Source organism: Acanthochromis polyacanthus, chromosome 6, assembly GCF_021347895.1.
Source record: "Acanthochromis polyacanthus isolate Apoly-LR-REF ecotype Palm Island chromosome 6, KAUST_Apoly_ChrSc, whole genome shotgun sequence".
NCBI classification, from domain to species: domain Eukaryota; kingdom Metazoa; phylum Chordata; class Actinopteri; family Pomacentridae; genus Acanthochromis; species Acanthochromis polyacanthus.
In genome coordinates, this window is record NC_067118.1 from 20,031,035 (window position 1) to 20,051,051 (window position 20,017).

The 20,017-nt window shown below is 40.4% G+C and overlaps 1 protein-coding gene across 3 annotated transcripts in view; it reads left to right on the plus strand.

Moving 5' to 3' along the window:
• The window catches only part of LOC110962824 (plexin-A1-like), a 348,857-nt gene that overhangs the window by 210,926 nt on the left and 117,914 nt on the right, over positions 1 to 20,017 (plus strand). For all 3 annotated transcript variants that reach the window (XM_051949646.1, XM_051949645.1, XM_051949647.1), the window contains one exon: positions 15,952 to 16,152. In XM_051949646.1, the coding sequence (XP_051805606.1) occupies positions 15,952 to 16,152 (201 nt within the window). The remainder of the gene's footprint in view (positions 1 to 15,951; positions 16,153 to 20,017) is intronic.

Consider the following 20,017-nt stretch of genomic DNA (forward strand, 5'->3'; position numbering starts at 1 on the left):
TCCAAGCTGATTTTTTTGAAGATTTTTAAGAGAAAGCTTTCTGCCCAACAAGCTCAATGCGATCTTGTCTTCCACTATTATTCACCAAACTTTCTTGTGCGCTGACATCACTCAGTGCATCCTGTGCGTCCTCTTCGCGACTTGCAAACAGACTTTAGGTGCATTACTGCCACCTACTGGGCTAGAGTGTGTGTCAGTGTTACTGTTGTGCCAGAAACTAGAGAACTAAGAAATTAACGAGTTGAAGTCTCAGCCCTAATATACATATACACCTCCACCATTACCACCCTATGCCTGTATTTAAAACATGGTGGTTATATCTGTTAGGCTGTGTCCAGTTGTTCTTTTTGTGGCCTCAAAATCCTATTGAGATGTTGATTTTAGACAAGTTGTAATTTTTTGTTTATTTTTTGCTGTTTATTCATTCATGCTTGAGGACAGTGTAACTTCTTGTGGAAGTAGGCCTGATGTGTTCATTAAGCCCCTGCCTGAGTGAAGTCATCTGAATCTGTCAAAAGAAGAGCTCATTATGAGAAAGAGCTTGTTCTGCATCAGTCGCTTCGAAACAGTTTAGCTAACCATAGAGACACTGACCTTTTCATGTGAAAGTGCAACTTACCAGCTCTGATGATTTTCTTTCTTTCTTTCTTTCTTTCTTTCTTTCTTTCTTTCTTTCTTTCTTTCTTTCTTTCTTTCTTTCTTTCTTTCATCCTTTATCTCCTCTCCCTTTCCTCTTTTTTTCTTCCCATTTGCTCCTCCTCTTCCTGAAAGCCTGACCTCCTTACATTTAATGAAATACAGTAGGTCCATCACGCATTGCTGTTGCACAGGGGAGAGAACTGCTAGCTTTGTAGCCTGGCCTCATTGATAATCATTAGCTGGTTGTTTTAGGCTCCAGATGTACAGACGGTGAATATAGATATGAGGATCAGCATTGGTGTTCGTGCTGCTAATTAGAGGATGCATCACCATGATGAGTGAGTCGGTCAGATGGTCGTATGTTTCCGCTGTCACCGCTATGCTGCAGGAAACGCAAGCTCAGGCATGCATGCAGGTGTAGAGAAGGTGTATGCATATAGCCATCAGCCAGCCTTTCTACACATGTACTCTCATAGTTCTGCTTGAGGAAAGCCATACATCTTGCCAGCCATCTCATACTAGTCCCCTTCTTTGATCTCCAGCACATTGAGCTCTTTTTCCTCTTGTTCAGCCGCTCTCTCAACAAGTCAATTAGCAGGAGCCAGACACACTCTCTTTCTGTCTTAGCTAAGGGTGTCAGAGTCACAGCTGTCTTTTCATTGTTTCTGCTTGCTGGAACTCAGGCTGGTACAGAGCTCCGAGTTGCCCGGCTCAGAGGCTCCGAGGCCTGGCACAGAGCGAGCTTCCCCTCTCCCTCTGGGTGTTCTCTGGCTGTGGGAGCTGCCTGCCACTGATAGACTCCACTGTGTGTGTGTGTGTGTGTGTGTGTGTGTGTGTGTGTGTGTGTGTGTGTGTGTGTGTGTGTGTGTGTGTGTGTGTGTGTGTGTGTGTGTGTGTGTGTGTGTGTGTGTGCGCGCGCACGTACATGTGTTAATTATTCAAAGTGTATTAAAGCTTAAAGATGCATCTCCAGATGCCTCTCTGATCGCTGCCGTGTTTAATGGAGAGAGACAGATGAGATGAGAAGTGAAAGGTGGAGCATCCACAATAAAACATGAGAGCAGGAGTGTGGCAGTGGCCTAGTTGTTCCAGGGGAAGCCAGCTTGCTAAACCAGCCAAGTCTACTTTTTTATTTTAACTCTGCATGGATCATTCCAGAATTGGAGGGCATTTTACGTCCCACCCATCCAATTTCAAATAATCCATGTACAAAATACTAAAACATGACGTCGTTGTGTAAATGTACTTGTCCTGAGACCAAATCTAAAAAAAATAGGAGAAAAGAATGTTTGAAAATATTTTTAAAAATACAAAATTACTCTGGAGTTTCCCCTTAAAGTGCCATTTTTCTCTTGTCCCACCCCACTGATGACCAAATTAAATCTCAAATAACAGTTAAACATAAATTTAAATCCCTTTTTTTTGTTGTTTTTTTTTTTCATTATTGTCTCGTGAAATATTTTTCCTTAATCAACATAATTACTATTCATGGAACATGTGTCCCTCAATATGCACGTTACCGTTAGCATAACCTTTTCAGCTGGTAGAAGAAGCAGAAAACAGTGAATCACTTGATACACTGGAATTAACATCATCCAGCAGTTTTCCAAAAGAGAGGACAGAGTAAAGTTATGTCCTCTCTTCTATTTGTATATTTTCATAACATTGTCAGCCTTGGTTGAATGTCTCACTCTACCTCATGCAGCCCTATTATGCATATTATCAGGATAAAACAAATTCTTTCTGCCTTTTTCTTTACTGTTTTCCATCAATAAGTTTGTCCTCTTGGTCAGCAGTAACAGCGAGCTACATATCTAGCTTCTAATCCTGGGAAAAAGCTAACATTACCATGTTACTGTGATTAGAGTAGGGTTAGAAAACAGCAAATAAAACATGGAATAAAATGGTGCCAGTCAAGCCTTTGATAGTTTATTACCTATTATTGATCAATTTGCAGTGGGTAAACTGTAAAAGATGAGGCTTATTATTCAGAAATTTTGAACCCCAAATGTCTTCCAATTCTGGTATGCCCCACATACACTTATCACAAAAATTGATTGTCTCTTCTTCATTTAGCAAATACACATTTTGTGTGAGTTTCTCAACTGGCTCCTTGAGTTTCTCAGTTTAAAGTTGTTGGTTAACTAATTGCATATAAATCAAACACAGTAACGCTACCTCTGATGCAGCCTCTGACAGATGTGTGAGAATATCCCTGAAGCCTAAGTTTAATAAACAGAGTAGAAAGGGAAGGGATATCATCAGAACTTGGCTTGATGTGTTTTAACTGTTGTTTCTCCAGAGGAAGGTCAGAGGGCTGAATGAGTTTCACTTTTAATTAAGTCTGTGTCAGGTTGGCTCGTTTTAATTGTCTTCTTATGCTAGAAAGATGGCAGATTGACTGGCACATTTGTCCAAGTTGATCAAGGCTAATTTGTCAGCAAGCTCAGTGAAATTGGGATTGATTGAACCTGTTTGGGTGAATTTTAGAAGTGAGAAGATAGGCATAGGGAAGACAACACATATGAAGAACAAGGCCGGCAGTGGACAAAGAAGGTTAAGAAAGTGGAAGGGCAATTTAAAGAAAAGGCCCAAAGGGAAGACGACTCAGGCTGGTAGAGTAAGAAGAATGTGTGTTGGAGGAAACAGCATTAGCAGAGAAAAGGAAAGACAGAGCAAGTCGATGAAGAGAGGAGAAGCATGGAGAAAGAGGATGCAAGAGATGTTTAACCATTCAGGAGATGAAAGGATACTGGAGGGTTGTGACACCTACAGTGCCGTGTACCTCTCCTTAGCATCTACTCAATAATTCCATGTAATTCAGCCAACGCTATCTGCCCTACTTTAATCTTTCCTGGAAGCTGGGCTGCTGAATAGCTTTTAATAATGTTGTAAGTTGCAGAACTTATGTTTGTCTGCAGAGCATAAATAGGAAATATTAAGTCGCAGAGGATTGTTCATTGCTTTATTTCTAGCTTCTCCTCAGGATTTTTCTTCTTGTCACATAGACATCGCAAGGCAGATTGAGTATTTTTGTGTAATAAATGTGACCTGATGAATCCGTAGAGATATGCAGTGAGAGCAGTCTACAAACACTTGTAATACTCGTGTATTTCCCAGTCTAAATGGTGCTTTTTGGTGTTGTTTTTCTCATCTGACCTTACTTCTGCCTCATGCCAGAAGCTTAATGAACCTCACTCCACTGTTGCTCTGAAGACACACGAGTAATCACATGTGGGAAATTGGTTTTGAAAGAGTTTTGATGGTGCTCACTGTCTCAGTGGATAAATTTAATGGCCATCAAACTGTTGAATGGTGCACTGAGGAGGAGAAGGAGAGCAATTAACAAGGGTATCAGTTCTCCTCAGTCCATTGTTCTATGCTAACAGAGGTGATTTGCCTGTATGCAAAAGCATATTGCCTTTTTTAACACCCTTAAAATGAAATGCTTTCATGAATGTCCAGAATTTTTTTTTTTTACAAGGGACATCACAGATATTACGGGGTGTTCTGATACGTTGTTTTGGTTTCACCTTTGATAGATCCAAAGAATCGGACCAAAATGCTCAAAAACAATCAAGCAGTGCCGTGTAGTTAGAAGAAAACTTGCACATCGTTGCCTTTTAAACCTCTGAACACATACTTTATCCTGAAAAGGTAGTCATGCCAGAGGACACACAAGCTCAGTCAGTTCACAGCATAATTGTTGTGTCGTAGATATTGCGATACATTAAAAACAAGATCATTTTGGCATGTAAAGCTTCTTCCAAGTGAAAAAGTCCAATGCACAACCACTCTTCATCTGTCCCGAATCATGCTTGTATGGTTCCTCACACATTCTGCTATAGTATTTCATATTTTGCAGTATTGCTAGATTGGTTTTGTTGTTAAAGATCCTATATTAGGATCTTTGTTTCTCCCCTTTATTCAGTACGTTATGTCGTGGAGGCCTTTAAAGATCTGTAAATGTGTAAAGCCCAAAGTCCATGCCAAAGGAAGTTATTCTTTCCAACAAAAAACTGCTTTTTACCTCCCTGAAACTCCTCGTTTAAAGTCCAGGCTTTTCTTCCGTCACTTTTCTGTCTTAATGTAGCATTTGTATAAAACCTGTCTTAGCACCCTTGTAAATGCAGAATTAGAAGCTTGCTTGCAGTCAGCCGTTATTTCCTTACAAAAGTTGCCTTTTCTTGGGTTATGCTTCGGTGTTCAACGATCTGAGGTTTCAATATGGAACCTGATATTATCTCACTTTCATTGACCGATCAGGACAGAACGGACTTTTCGGGATTGGGGACTTAAAGAGACAGCCAGAAAGGAGTGAAGGAAGTAGCAATGTACAGTATGAGAAAGTGAATGTGTCTTCTGAACATTAAAGAGGCCAAAAATTAAATTATAAACCTGCAAGTGTGCATAATATGGGCTCTTTAATAAAGTTGTGTAGCAGTTTAAATTCCTTGATGGTAGGTTCCCCTCGAGATAGGAAGGAAAGGTATTAAGCTGCTTTGATCAAAGATGATGAGGGTAATGCAATCAACTTTGCTCATGTTCTTGAAAGTAAGTGAAATTAAAAATTCTTCTCTAATAAAGCTGTAATGAAACCAAAGTGTTGCTTATGTTCATCCGCTTAAGTATCGGCAATTGAGTTCATAATAGGATGGAGTCTTTCTCTTTATCTTTACTGCTTCACTCGTCTCACTTCTTATCCTCAGTAGTAAAGGGTTACGGAGAGTGGGTGGACACTCCAAAGGGCTTCTAACACAGTTCAAAGTGTCTTTTATTGAACAGAAGAGCTCCTAGTCTGGTGCAATGGGGTGCCTGGCTCCCTTCCACCTTAGACTGCCACTGAGGAATCTGTTCATTTGAGCAAAATAGATGAAAAGTTGTCTTGTTGGAATGAAGCACAGGGGATGAGTCGCAAATCTAGAATAAAAGATAAAACAGGTCTCGCAAAGGGGAGCGATTGCTTTCAAAAGTTTTTTGGCCCCAGTCAATCTGCATACTAGATACTGTGGTGTCTTTTGTTGTGAAGTTTGCCGTGCTGTGTATTCCTTAAACTTTTTTGACCTAGCCGCTTCGGGATAAAGAAACTCATTCACTTCTTCCAAGACTAATGAAGGGAATCAGTTTGTGCACGATAGGAAAGTTGGTACATTTTTCATTGGCTTTTATACTGACCTTGAAAGGTTGGCTGATTCTTAGGTGGGTCACAGAAATCTCTTATTATTCACTGGGTCATGGTCTAAAATGGGTTGCGAGTCTGTTTTTGGTTGGTTCCCACATGACAAGGAGCACTTTGTCATTTTCCACTCGTACGATGAAACAAAATTCATCAAATTTTGATCCTGCGGGCTTGCAAAAGAAAGAAAAAAAAAAAAAAAAAAAACGAGAACACAGCGCTGCTCTTAGTGAGGCCATCCTGAAGAGCTTCTTGTTATCTGTCATGTATCTACTCTGTCACCCGCAGAAATACACACACACACTCACAAGCAGATTGTGTATTTTTAGAGGTTCCTATTGATCCACTAGCTGATGCTTATCGTCTACATCCTCCTCTTTGACCATCCAGACCTGATAGCATCCAAATAGACACACAATCACACTTGGTCATCAGAGATAGCGCACAGGGCACTGCTATTCTAATGGAGACGTGTGATGAAGAACTCTATACAGTCAGGGTAGTAGAGCTATTTTGCCGGTAGCCATAGCACATAGTATGATTTGTAAAACTTCACAAATGGCTACAATAGCTTTGGAAATGTAGATTTTTTTTCTCTCTCTTTTTTTTTTTTTTGCATTTCCTCATCATTTTGAATAGCAAATGGCTGGATCTTTTTTTAAGATTTGTTACACTACAAAACATAGCTTGGGATCTCTCAAGAAGCCTTTAAATTTCTCTGACTGACTGATTAATAGAGTTCCGTACAGGAACATTGCTGAAAATGTAAATTCACCAGATAGTATGCAGTGTTTTCTGTCACTTTTATGGAGGGGAAAAAATGCATTAACCAGGTTTAAAGTAAGAAAATTCACAAATTACACCGACAGAGGAAGGTCTTTTCTTTCAAGTAGTTGCAATTGATGTTTTTATAATAGCGTGGCAGTGTGAAAGGGGTCACTCGTGAGAGAATTATTACCTGCAATTGTGGCTCTGCTCAGTTTTAAAGTCGTTATAATAAGTTTCAGCTACTTTTTTAGATGACCAGCCCACAGTTTTGCTACTTAGGATTACTCTTACTGTTCTCTTTTTATTGTGGTGCAAAATGCTGCTATTTTCAGTGAAAGGAAACTCACCCAAATCTTAAAAACACACTTTACACTATCTTTAAAGCACCAAACAGCAGAGCGTCACAGTTAGTGACTAGCTTTTGAACATATTGGAGCATTTAGCAGCTAAAGACCCAGATATTTCCCTGGGGTGTTGGCGGAGACCACAAACAGAGCTGAAAGAAGGTAATTATTGAATCAGGGACATAACTTAAATGCCCCAGGAGGCTCTGTCTTCTTTCATCTTACAAGATCCACAGCGATCCGGGATGAGGGATATGATTTGGGTGTTGAAAAGACAAAGCAGTCTCATAAAGTAAATTATTCTTTGCGGCTTCTCTTTTTGCCTAATACCAACTTTCGTGTGCTTCCCACAGGATTAACAGAAAAAATGTTGATCACTAAAATCATGGAAGCTTCATTAACTAAATACTCTTATCTCTAGTATGTAATTTCTGTTAAGCATCCTCATGTGCATGAGAAAGGATTTTATGTTTGTGGATTTTTTTGGAATTATAAAACATGAAAAGAAGCAAGAGTGTGTCAGTGAGTATTTGAGTTATGACTGATCTCAAGGAAATACAATGCAAGAATGCCATAGTATGGACATTTAGCAGCAACGATACATAAACATTCATCAGAGAGGGCTAATATTTGACCATTCCTGGACTGTAGAGACATATTTCCATTAGCCTTTGTCAAAAGGGCCGGCAGAGGCCGAGGATTCTTACAATGCAGACAGGAGAGGAAACACTGTTGCACATATTCATGTACATACTAAACCAGACTGTCTATGAGCCGTACACAATCCGCATATCAGACATTATAATTCTGAAGCAACGATGCCCACGAGAGAATCATAGTGCGGCTGCTGCGCTGATAGATATCAGTTTATGTCTGGCCTTCATTTGACCTCCCTTGTTGGGTTTTTATATAAAGAGATCTACAGCAGTCAGTACAGGTCTCTCATTGTATCGCGTGCTCTCTGACTCCAGCAGAAATAGCAGGATGCTGTGATGTATGCACTGATGAAGCTGCCTCACTCCATTTTCACTCGTCTTCATCTGCTACGACTCAGGCGCTGAGAAATAAATACAAACTTGTTAATGAAAAAATAAGACGAATAGATTGAGATGGTTAGAAGAGTTGTCTGAATGGAGAAAATAGTTGGAGATCTGTGTTTTTACAGCCTTAATAACTGTCTGTATGTTGATTGAATGGAGAGATCTATTGGGATTACTGGTATGATCCATTGCCCATCTGCTGTGCGAGCGTGTTACTTTCTGTTAGACGTACTCTCTAAGGATATAACTGTATTAGTGTCTAAAACTGAGACAGTGCTCAACAGTCGACTCTTCCGCTCTCTCTCCTGGGACGCGTGGTCATCATATCAGGTCCTTTTCTTTCTTTCTCTCTCTCGCTCTCTGTGAGAGTACTGGTCGATGGGGTCTCGCCCCCTCTTTTCTGAAATGCTTCATTGGACTGTAACGCTAATCCGTTGGGACCCTCTACACTGTGGTGACCCCCCCCTGACACTCGCACACATAGACAAACACACACCGACTCCCTCATCCATCATACTCGGAGGTTGTCTGCGCCTCAGTGAAAGGGCCTCATTGGTGACAGCCAGCAGCCAATCGGGGATCTCGCCTCATCTCTGACATCATGTAATGTCTCCATCCTGATAAGAAGCAATTAGGCGTGAAGGAAAGAAAGTAACAAAATATATGACGACTTTAAATGTGCCACAGCTAAATATAAATTATATTAATGTTTTTGTTTTGTTTTTTTCTGTTACTCATTCATGGCATAAATAAAAGTGGTTCTTTGCTTTAAAGATGGCGAAGATTCAAGTATGTTAAGCTTTAGAAACATACTCCTCTCTACGTGTGATATAATTTCTCATTCTTTTCGTTCTCCTTCTTATGCTCCTCTGTTTGAATGGCCTGTTCGGTGTTACAAGTATCTAACCCCTAAAACATCGTCTCAGCAGCCAGTGGATTGTGAAGGAGACAGGGTGAGGATGAGAGAGTATGGGGAAAGAGAAAGGACAAGCGAGTGGTGAAAGGGGGGCTGTGGGGGAGAGAAAAAGTCAATATGAAAATGCAGCAGAGCATCCTAGACATTTGAAGTTCATGACTATCAGCTTCATCACAGTTAAAGTGCAGATCAGGTTGAAAGCAGAGGGAAGAACGGAGAATTAGATGTTAGGAAGATGCATAGAGCACAGAAGAGGAAACTGAGGATGAGAGACTGAAAATTGACAGTGGAGTTTGATTGACAGGAAAACTTGTCTGCAACTGAGCCTTTGGAAAATGAACAAAACTTTGAATAAAACAACCACAGCTCAAACTTTGTGTCTTTGATCATACCAGTGTGGTGCCTTTGTCATTGGTTACACTCTGATTCTTCAGACAACATTCGAGATTCCTGCTTTTGGTAATGATGTTGCCTAGCAACAGGTATGACTTAGGCTCTACCCACAGGCAGACAAAGGCCAGGCTGAGGACCCCGAAAAGACTTTCAAAGTTCATGCGATCTACTTCAAACTTGACACTGCCTTTACTTAGGTCACCGGTGCTATAGTCATCATGTTGGAAATAGATCAGATGTGCAGTTGTTGAGATGTGCGAAAGACATTTTCCTTCATTTATGAGATCATCAGTTTTGTGAGCTAACTGTCCAAGACAAACTGCTAAAACACTGCTGTCTTGAATCCATATGTTTGTTGTATAGTCTTAAAACAACCCAAACTGCTTACTATAACAGCTTCCCCATACTGGCTCACTGATAGAGATGTGTGTTACGTTAACCAGCAATGATTGCCAGAGCTAAGGAGTAGGCTATTGTGAACAGGAGTAGAATGAAGCTTATGATGGAAAAACCTAGAAAGTATACAAAGAACTGTTTCTGTTGCTCCAGATGGAGGAAACTGAGGATTCAGAGAAGGATTACAGTCTGAAAACAAAAGCAATCAACAGTGAGGTATACATCATGAACATACACCACTAGTGTGCGTGTATTTGCTGCCAGAAGGGGGAGACCAGAAGTATCCCAGTGAGTCCTATGAGTGAGTCAGCACAATACCTGGACCATGAGATTGGTGTTGTAGTCAACACCACGTAAACTGAGACCACGTCAGGATGAAGACCAGTATCTGCTACGACCAAGACTTTGAGAGGTGGACAACAAGTCAAAACCAAAATCAAAGCAGGGCGAGACCAAGATGCAAGTTCTACACTGCTGTTGCACTGCACCTCTGAAAGTGGTACCCTAAAACATACAGTATGTAATATACATAGGTAGCTAATATGTATGACTACAATTAGCAAAATCTCTTTGGGCGTAAAGTGAGGAAATTATAGAAATGTAAATTATTTGCATCATGTACAATTAGGTTACCTTTCTTCATGCTTAACTGTTGATGAAAGTATATTGTGGTCCCAGTCATCTCAGCAAGTGTTGTAGTGCAGAACTTGAATACTGTACTGAGTTTCCCATTGGATGTTGTTGTGCAGATGAACTTTTTGTGGTTTTGATAGCAGCAATTTAACACAGAGGTAGTCATCATGTTTATACAGTTCAGGTTCTCTATATGCACTACCGTTCAAAAATTTTGGATCAGCCAGGCAATTTTATGTTTTCTTTGAAAACTCACACTTTTATTCATGTGCTAACATAATTGCACAAAGGTTTTGTAATCATCAATTAGCCTGTCAACACCATTCGCTAACACAATGTAACGTTAGAACACAGGAGTGATGGTTACTGGAAATGTTCCTATATACCCCAGTGTAGATATTCCATTAGAAATCAGCTGTTTCCAGCTACAGTAGTCATTTACCGCATTAACAATGTCCAGATTGTGTTTCTGATTCATTTAATGTTATTGTCATTGAAAAAAAAAATGCTTTTGTTTCAAAAATAAGGACATTTGTAAGTGACTGCAAACTTTTAAACGGTAGTATACATCCCAAAACTATATACTTAAAAAAAATTCTAAATGAGTGTTTTCATAGAATGAATTTGGAGCATACCCATGTGTTTTTCCCCCTCTTTACAATTCAAGTCGGGAAAACTAACAGAAAATCATGTTTTTTTTCCCCCCAAAATCTAGTCAACATCTCTTAGACAAGAAACAGAAACCTGTAAGAGATTTCACACTGGCAGTATGGAAGAGGAAGTTAGACCAACTTGTTTTTTTTGTTTTTTTTCTGAAGGCTTACCTTCCCACCTTTGATCACAGTATCCGTGTATTTGGCCCCAAGGCTACTGTTAAACACTCCACAGGCCTAAGCAGAAGCTTACTGCATAGAGCCAGAGGGCAAGATTTAACTTCGGATTGCTATGAATGTGTGTGAACAAGAGCAGGAGAGAAAAAATGTGTGTGTGTTCTGCTTGTAGGTCTATTCTGTGTATTTTCTCTCTCAATGTAATAGCGTCTGTGCATCTGTAGTCCTCGTCTGGGAATTAGTTTGCAGAGATATAAGCGTCGTGCATGACTCCCATGTTGCAGAGCTCCACCCTTGCCTCGCTCTGTTGGGAACTTGACCTCCTTGACTCTCATCCCCCACTTTAATAAACAAGTGTATGGCTCCCAAGACCTCGATTCGCCTCCTCATCTCCTCGCTTCTCGGTTCACCTCTCTCACCCTTTCTTATCCAGTGGTTTATCACTACTCATCCTCTGCATCACTGTTCATCCTTGACTCACGGTGCAGTTAATTTAGATCTAAACAAGGCATTTCTGTAGATGTTACGTGGCCGCCGATAAACCATAAGCCACGTCTAGGAAACATCCACACATGGGGCCGTATGGATATGAAGAATGTCATGTCTGGATAAACAAAAATAGAGTCCGATGTATCTACAGTTGACTTGTTATCCTGGCAGAAAGAATAAAGGTTTAAAAACAAGACGACAATGAGAGAGGAGAAAACAAGAAAGCCACACAGAATGTAAAAAAAGATCAAGTGTGAGCGACAGAAGAAAAAGAAAAGAGAGGAGCAAAAGAGAGGGATTAGAGGAATCCCCCAGGTAAAGAGATTGTTGTGTCTCATTGTGTAGAACTGCTCCACTATCTGATGCAGACTCAGCTCTGACACCTGTCACCACTCCTAATGAAACAGCTCCCACAATCCTCTCCTCCCGAACCTTTTGTTCCCTCCCTCCCTCCCTCTTTTGTGCGTTTTCATCTCTTTTGCCTTCATGGGTTCGTGCAATTGTGTGTCTTTGTACTATGTAGGCCCGGTGTGGGGAAGCCTCTGTGTGTGTGCGTGTTGAAGCATACATTTGTGTGTAAATTACCGTGTTCTTCAGAGGAATGTTGTGCTTTTTATCATGGCTGATGCATCAGCATTAACGGTCAGACCTTAGCATAATGTGTGTGTGTCTTGTTAAAAACAATAGAGACCAGAATGGGGAGCAGGGAGGCGCAGATGTGAAGTGGCCTCAGTGTGTGTGTGTGTGTGTGTGTGTGTGTGTGTGTGGAGCAGATGTCTGATTGTGGTCCTTGACATTAACAATTACTCTTAATTCAAACTCTGTCTAGTTTTCAAACACACACTGTTTACTTTTTTCTTCCTGTGGGATTTTTTAATCCTGTTTTCTCATTTTATTGTAGGATAGAAAGTGTGCATTAGCAGTCTGTCACCATCTATAAATACTTCATATTTTAATGTCAGCCTCACTAATTGACAGTGTGCTTCATCAGGCTTACTGGTGTTAATTTGATCTCGTCTTTTCTTTCCGCCTCCTCTTCCGTCTCCGTCTTGTCTTCTTACAAGCACGAGCTTTCATATTCCCCAACTGTGTTCCTAAAGCAGACCAAGACATATTTGTCTAGTCTAACATAAGCGCAGATTCGTTGAATTGAATCCATGAACAACTTTCGCGCCGCACTGGTTGTTCTTGTTCTGCTGCCCCCAAGTGGCCTCATGGTCTCACCTATTGTAAAGATCTGGTAGCCTACACAGATTTCAAGATTCACTTTATTGTTGCGTCCACAGCAAAAACACAGCGGTTACCCTGAGTAATGAAATTCTTATTTTGTGAATTCCCTTCACACAACTGAAAAAATAAATAAAATTACAGTAAATTAAATGGAATAAAATTAAAAATTAAGTCAAATAAAAAAGAAATAGTTGAAAAGGTAATTTTTTTGTGCAAATGTTAGCATTTTGCACAATCCTGTCAAATGTAAACAATGCATAGATTACATAAGGATTACACGATACATAGATCTGAATCAAATGTTTCGCTCCAAATGGCGAATAACTGCTGCAGCTGGATAAAAAAGTTGATTTGAGTGTAGGATGGAGGCTTGAAAACCAAAACAATGAGCTCAGAGCCATACATCACATTGCATATAGCGTAGAGAGATATTGAAAAATGCCAGAAAGAAATAATTATTTTAGAATGATCTGACTCATTTTATAGTGAAGTGCATCTGCATGGAAAATTAAGAAAATGCTTTACAAAACGGTGGAAAATGACCTTTAACTGTGGAGACCTTTGTTTTCAGTGTGAAGCATTTGGAACCTTTCTCATATGGTGTAACACTGGTAAAAGCATCCAAAATAGTTGTTTACGTTGGTTGACATTCAGCCCCAGCTTTGTGATGCTGATTTAGGTGACCCGACAAATGAGTCGTGGTGACTCACGGTAGCAACAACTGAATCTGCAGATAGAATACACCATCCCTTCTGTAGCTGGCCTATTTCTATACAACTTACTTGAGCCATTTTGCACAATTATTAATTGATTTTAGGGTTTGGTGTTTGCTTTTACACTTTATTTAAAATAGATAGAATTCTTCTTTCACTCTCATGTTGCTCCATGTTGACCAAAAGCTACTTTAAAAGAGTGACATAGAGCATGCTAATGTCTGGAACCAGATAATTTAATCGACATGATCTGTTTTCTATGGAGCATTTTAAACTTTATTATCACATTGTGGTCATTTGTTTGTGAGAAGCAAAAATAAATAATAAAATTCCATTAATTGTCCAACCCTACAACTGATGTTGCTTTTTTGCTACTAAATTGTCAGCGTTCTCTCCTGTCCATCACTCATTTTGCCGTGGACACGTGGACCCTGCACTCTGTCTTTTAAATAAAATTCTAAAAACAAATTCTGTGCATCCAAGAACCCTTCAGCTGGAGTAAATTCTGTTCACTAAATTAGTTCTCTTGTAGCTTTGTCATGGAAAATGAGAGCAGTGCAGGTTTTCGTTTCGTATTAAGCAACAGAAAAGTTGCAGAATGTGCTGAAGATATGTTGGATAATAGATACAAAAGACCCTATTTTATATATAATCCCCAAATATTCACATTGCTGCTGTTTCAACTGTCCCTTACATTGTCGATGCAGCGAGTTCTGGCTGTGGGAGTGAACTGTGTTTTGGGAAGGGAGCCGAAGACTCTCTGGGTGCCATTATGTCCAAACCTCTCCCCCACCCTCCATGTCCCTCTCTGCCATTCCCAGGCCAATCTGCAAGTCATTACCGGTGTTCCATTAGACGGCGCCTCGGCACTGAGCAAACTCATATTGAGATTACTCTACAGAGTACGAGGCTGCTGCTATGGTTTAACTTTAGCTATTCATCCCTGATTAAATAGTATGAAGTTCCCACTGATTTATCACTGCGGATATGAACGTTCGTTATCCTAATAAGAAAATTATAGTTTGCTTGATGGTGCCTAAAGTGGGGAATATGATTTAATTTAGAAATTTTAGTTTGATATTTGTATGGCCTTTATGATTGCTTATCGCTTCTCCAGATGAATACCAAACGCATGCTAGTGGATCTAACTAGTTAAGTGGTAATTACAGATTTTATGATGTCGCAGTGGCACCTTTTTCTCACTTACTCCACAGAGACTGTCTTAAATCTCTTTTAGTGAGATTTGATATTGTTTGGACTTTCCTGCAAATGATATTTTCAGCACCTTAGAGGAATAAATCCAGTAAATCACTTCTGCTTTTCCAGTAAAGAAAAGCGGTTTGATTGCGTACTTCCTCCTTTTCGTTTAGACGTGAAGTCAACATGCCGATAGAGCATATGGCTTGGAGATAAATTAAACAGTTGCAGTCCTTATAAGCACAGATATGATGTAACTGAATTTCATGTATTGAAGCAGATAAACACAGTTTAAAATACAGCATTCTTTCTAGAGCAGTGCGGTGAGCAGTGATGTAACATGGATATCCGGCTGACAGCTGCATATTGTCTTTTGATTTACTTAAGGCTGAAAAACCGCTTAGACATTTCAATTTGCTTCAATTAGCATGGTGCAAAGCTACTGTTCTCGCCAAATTTTTATTGATTGAAGAGCAGCGAGAAGCGGCTGAATGGAAAGTGCTGAACTCTCGGTCATCTCCCTCTCTAATCTGTTAGACTGTAGCTGTTTGACAGTGCAGCCGGGTAGAATTAGTGCTGTCCGTATTCCTCAGAGACACTGCCTTGGGCTCTCAATTTTGTCCATGCAGGAAGAATTAGAATATCCTTTGGTGGATTCTTTTAGGCAAAAACATGCCTAATATCCATAAAAGCCTCTTTAATATGGGGAAGGGATTAATTCCAAAATGGCATGTACTCTTTGTGACAAGTAACTGCCACATTCAATATCCAGTATTTCATGAAAAGGGAAGAGTTGATCCTCAAGAGTGTTGATAATTTCTAAGTGGAGGTTTTAGGCTGGTTGATTTAAGCATGAGCACAAAGGAAGCTGGAATGCGTGTATAATAGTGTCCACTGTGGTTGGATGCCTTTGGGATGAAAAAGAAAAGGATTCATAATTGTGGACATAAAGGAGTTGTGTCACATTGGGATGCCAAAACACATTTGGTGCCACATGTAATTGACAATTATGCCATGTCCATTAGAACAAATAGCCATGATAATATATCTTGAATTGTATTAGATCTTACTATTACTCTGTCTCTAAACGTTATATCGCCTGAAAAATCCATCCATCCCAGTAAGATATTCTGCTATCTTTTCTAGTCACATCTCAATCTCTTTTCTCTCATTTCTCTCGTCTCCAGGAGTGTCCTCAGATCCTGCCCTCCACCCAGATCTACATCCCTGCTGGAGTTATGAGGCCGATCACTCTGCTGGCCCAGAACCTGCCCCAGCCTCAGTCCGGACAGAGGAACTACGAGTGCATCTTTCACATCCAGGGCAACACACACAGCGTCCCAGCTCTGAGGTTCAACAGCTCCAGCATACAGTGTCAGAAGACTTCAGTAAGAATAAAAAACACACACACGGTCCACACACATTCACAGCTGCATCGGCCTCGCTGTTGAATTGCAGCGGCTCGCAGAGGTGAAATCCTCTGCAACCCCAGCTGTTTCAGCAGGTGCCCCATTGCAGACAGCCGTGCGAGTTTAACCATTAGGAGGCTCTAAAGATCCCTCTCTGCAGTTTTACAATACTTGGACTGGTGTGGCACATGACCACAGAGGCTGACTGTCACAAAGCCAGCCTCTCCTCATTCCCATTCCTCATTCCTGCCTCTCAACTCTCAGTCAAACTGCCACCACTAATAAGGAGCGACCATTTCAGCAATGGTAATTTCCTCAGTTCCAATCAGGGCATGCAGCAGAGGGGAGGCATTTTAATGACACCAATTATGACTTAACTTAACAAGACATATGATTAACATTCGAGGCGTACACCGAAGAACTCGCTCACAGTGATCGGTCCAATAGCGAGTCCTCGCCATTGAAAGGCAGCAGGAGCCAGTGTGTGGCTTTGGCAGGTTCACCAGCTGCCTTTTCTTCAGCCTGTCACACACTTGTCGGCAGCTCTGGGTCATTTCAGTTACTTCTGCATCGCCACTGCGCTCGAAACACATCACTGATTTGCGACCACTTGCTGTTTTTGAACTGACGAGCCGCCCACTTTCTGCCCACAAAGGGAAAGATTGAGCCTCAGCACTATGATCCTGGAAGTCTTTCTACCTCTGATGTTGATGGTGACACAAAAAATAGTTCTGGGGCATATTATTGAAGCTGAATTCCGGATCATAATGATGGCTCCTACCGTTCCTTTGTGATCTAGAAAGGTAATTTGTGCATATTTAGCTGCTTGTGTCTCTGTAATTGCTTCGTACAATTAAATGTTCTCTTAGATTTGCCTTTCTGGGTTGTTTTTACACGTTTTTGACGGATCTATCCGCAGTGATCTGACTGCCTAAAAGCTTATTGAACAGAGAACAAGCTGCAAAAATAATAATTGCTGTATGTCAAGCCTGAAGCACAAGCCTTTTACTCTTGAATTACTTGAATGACACTCTATACCTTGGGCATAGGGAGACCTAGACATAAGTGACTTCCATCATTGGCGTTTTAACACCAATACCTATAGATGTTTGAAGACCAGAGATTTTTTTTTTCCCTCCGCTCTGCTGGATCGTAAGTTTGTTCGGAAAGCCTCCCACATCTCCAAAACCAGCACTTACTCCAGGAAATAGCGGTGTGCAGTTTGCGTCCCCAGTGTTTGATACACTCAAATACATTCATTACTACACCACTACTACGGCCGAGAGTTGCTGATGCTGGAGGACAGAGACCTTCCTCAGCAAAACTCTGATTCACTGGCAAAACTGAATGGGTGCACACACACACACACACACACGCATACGCATTCATTGCTTCATTTCTCAGTGCGCTTCAACATTTCGCAAAATACCAATGTTATCTCTGCAGGAGTCTGGAAAAGTAGGAAGTACGCAGGTCTCCATTCAACTTTGCAGCTGTTGATGAAGCTAGACAGACATAGGAAGTGTGTGTGTGTGTGTGTGTGTGTGTGTGTGTGTGTGTGTGTGTGTGTGTGTGTGTGTGTTTGTGTGTAGCCACGTGTACACATCCAAGTAGCGTTAGGTACAGCGAGTAAGCCTCCTCCTCCCCACCCCTCCACATCCCCCCCCGCCTCTCCGCTCGTCAGGTGGGACTGTGATAGGATCCAATTAAGGGAGCTGTAGATAAAATGATGATGAATTGCACTGGTGTGGTAGACTGACGGGCAAACACACACACACACGCACACGTGCATACACAAACAGAGACACACATACACAAGCCTGGCAAGTGGAAAAGAAGGAAGCAAAAAAAAAAAAAAAAAAAAGACAAAGAAAGAGAGAGCCAAAGAGAAGGTAGGGGAATTCGGAACAGACAGTGACGATGCAACAAAGAGCGCGATGGAGGAAGTAGAAATAGGGAATAAGAACAATAATAAGAATAAAGAAAGACCACGCTCGGCAAGCAACACGAGGGGAAACAAACAAATGAGGGCGAAACAGATGGGGAGAGAATGTATTTGGAATATAAAAGACAGGCATGTTTGAGAAAGTGATGCCTAAAGAAGGGGACATCATGAACTGTGGAAAAGTGAAACGCCTGAGATTAAGCAGAACAGCAGAGGATGGGAAGGACATTTGGGACAATAGGGATTGGTTACAAAATGGTTCAGCTGTGCGATGCTGGCTTTCAGATAAATCTTTTCTGTATTTAAGAGGAGATTACATTAACTAATCAAGGCGCTGTAGCCCTCCAAAGGTTAGCCATGCTGCCTTGTTTCACATTCTGACCTGTTTGGGAGATCTGTGCTAAAACAGCAATCCAGACACAGATTTTTCATGTTTTTATGTCACAAACTTGTGACCGTGCATATTGACATACCACCAACTTTTCAGTAAAATAAATATATCAGTTAAGAAAAAAACTACACAACAGTAACGTTTTAGGGCCTTAAACCAAACAATGGACTGAAAGACTCTGAAGTCTGCTGGGAGATTTTTTTAATATATTTTAGAATATTTATTAGTGCAGCTTTAATGATGTTAGGAACTTAAACATACACTAGTGTTATAGTTTTTTTCCATGTGTAAATATTCTTTTTCATCTTCACTTGTCTTTTGTCATTATATATACACACACATACTCTACCATTCAAAAGTTTGGGGTCACCCAAACAATTTCATGTTTTCCATGAAATCTCACACTTTCATTCATGTGCTAACATAATTGCACAAGTGTTTTCTAATCATCATTTAACTTTTCAGCTAACACAATGTAGCATTAGAACACAGGAGTGATGGTTGCTGGACATGTTCCTCTGTACCCCTATGGAGATATTTCATTAAAAATCAGCCATTTCCAGCGAGAATAGTCATTTACCACATTAACAATGTCCAGACTGTATTTCTGATTCATTTAATGTTATCTTCATCAAAAGAAACAGCTTTTTCTTGGAAAATAGTGAGATTTCTAAGTGACCCCAAACTTTCGAACAGTAGTGTGTATAATACAGAAACATGAGTTCACCTGTGCAACATCACTTTATAACATATAAAAAATGCGTTGATTGGATGTTTTCAAGTTCAAAAACATGTCATGCATTTTGTAGTAACCACACAAGTCATGGGAAAATGCCAGTTGCCGCGTGTATTTTTCTTTCCAAATTGTCATCTCTCACTAGTTGCATTATGGTTATTATTATCATCAAAGTAAATGTCTTCTCTCCAAAACCTTTTGCACTCATGCTGCCCTCTGTCATCACATGTACACCCCTGTGCTTCACTGTCAGGATTATACATTCACTGTGGTAGTCCTGACCAAGTTCATGCTCAACATGATCAATTCCAGAAACCTGAATTATAGTCCGTGTAAAGTTTTGATTGCTTTTAAGGAATACTCTCCTTGCCAACTTAGCAATCATGCAGGTGTTCATAGATGATATAGTTTGGATTCATTTAAAAATTTCATGATTTTGCACACTGGTGTGCTCACTTCTCTTGTACGTTTGTTAATGGAATTCATAGAATAATATTTTTTTCAATGAAAAAATGAATACAATGGCTCAACAAACACAACATCCATCTATGATGGAGAACCTGCACGCTGGTTACCATTGTACTTAGTATTCTCAGCTGGGAAATGTGTGTATATGTATCACAGCTGGATGTGACTGGGATAGCAGAGGGTAATAAATCACAGAGAAAATTAGCCAGCAGTAGATGTACACTCATCCATTCAATCTTACTGTCTCTTTGTGCATTATTTAGCCCCTCACCAAACACTGAAACATTGAACTTGCATACTAAAA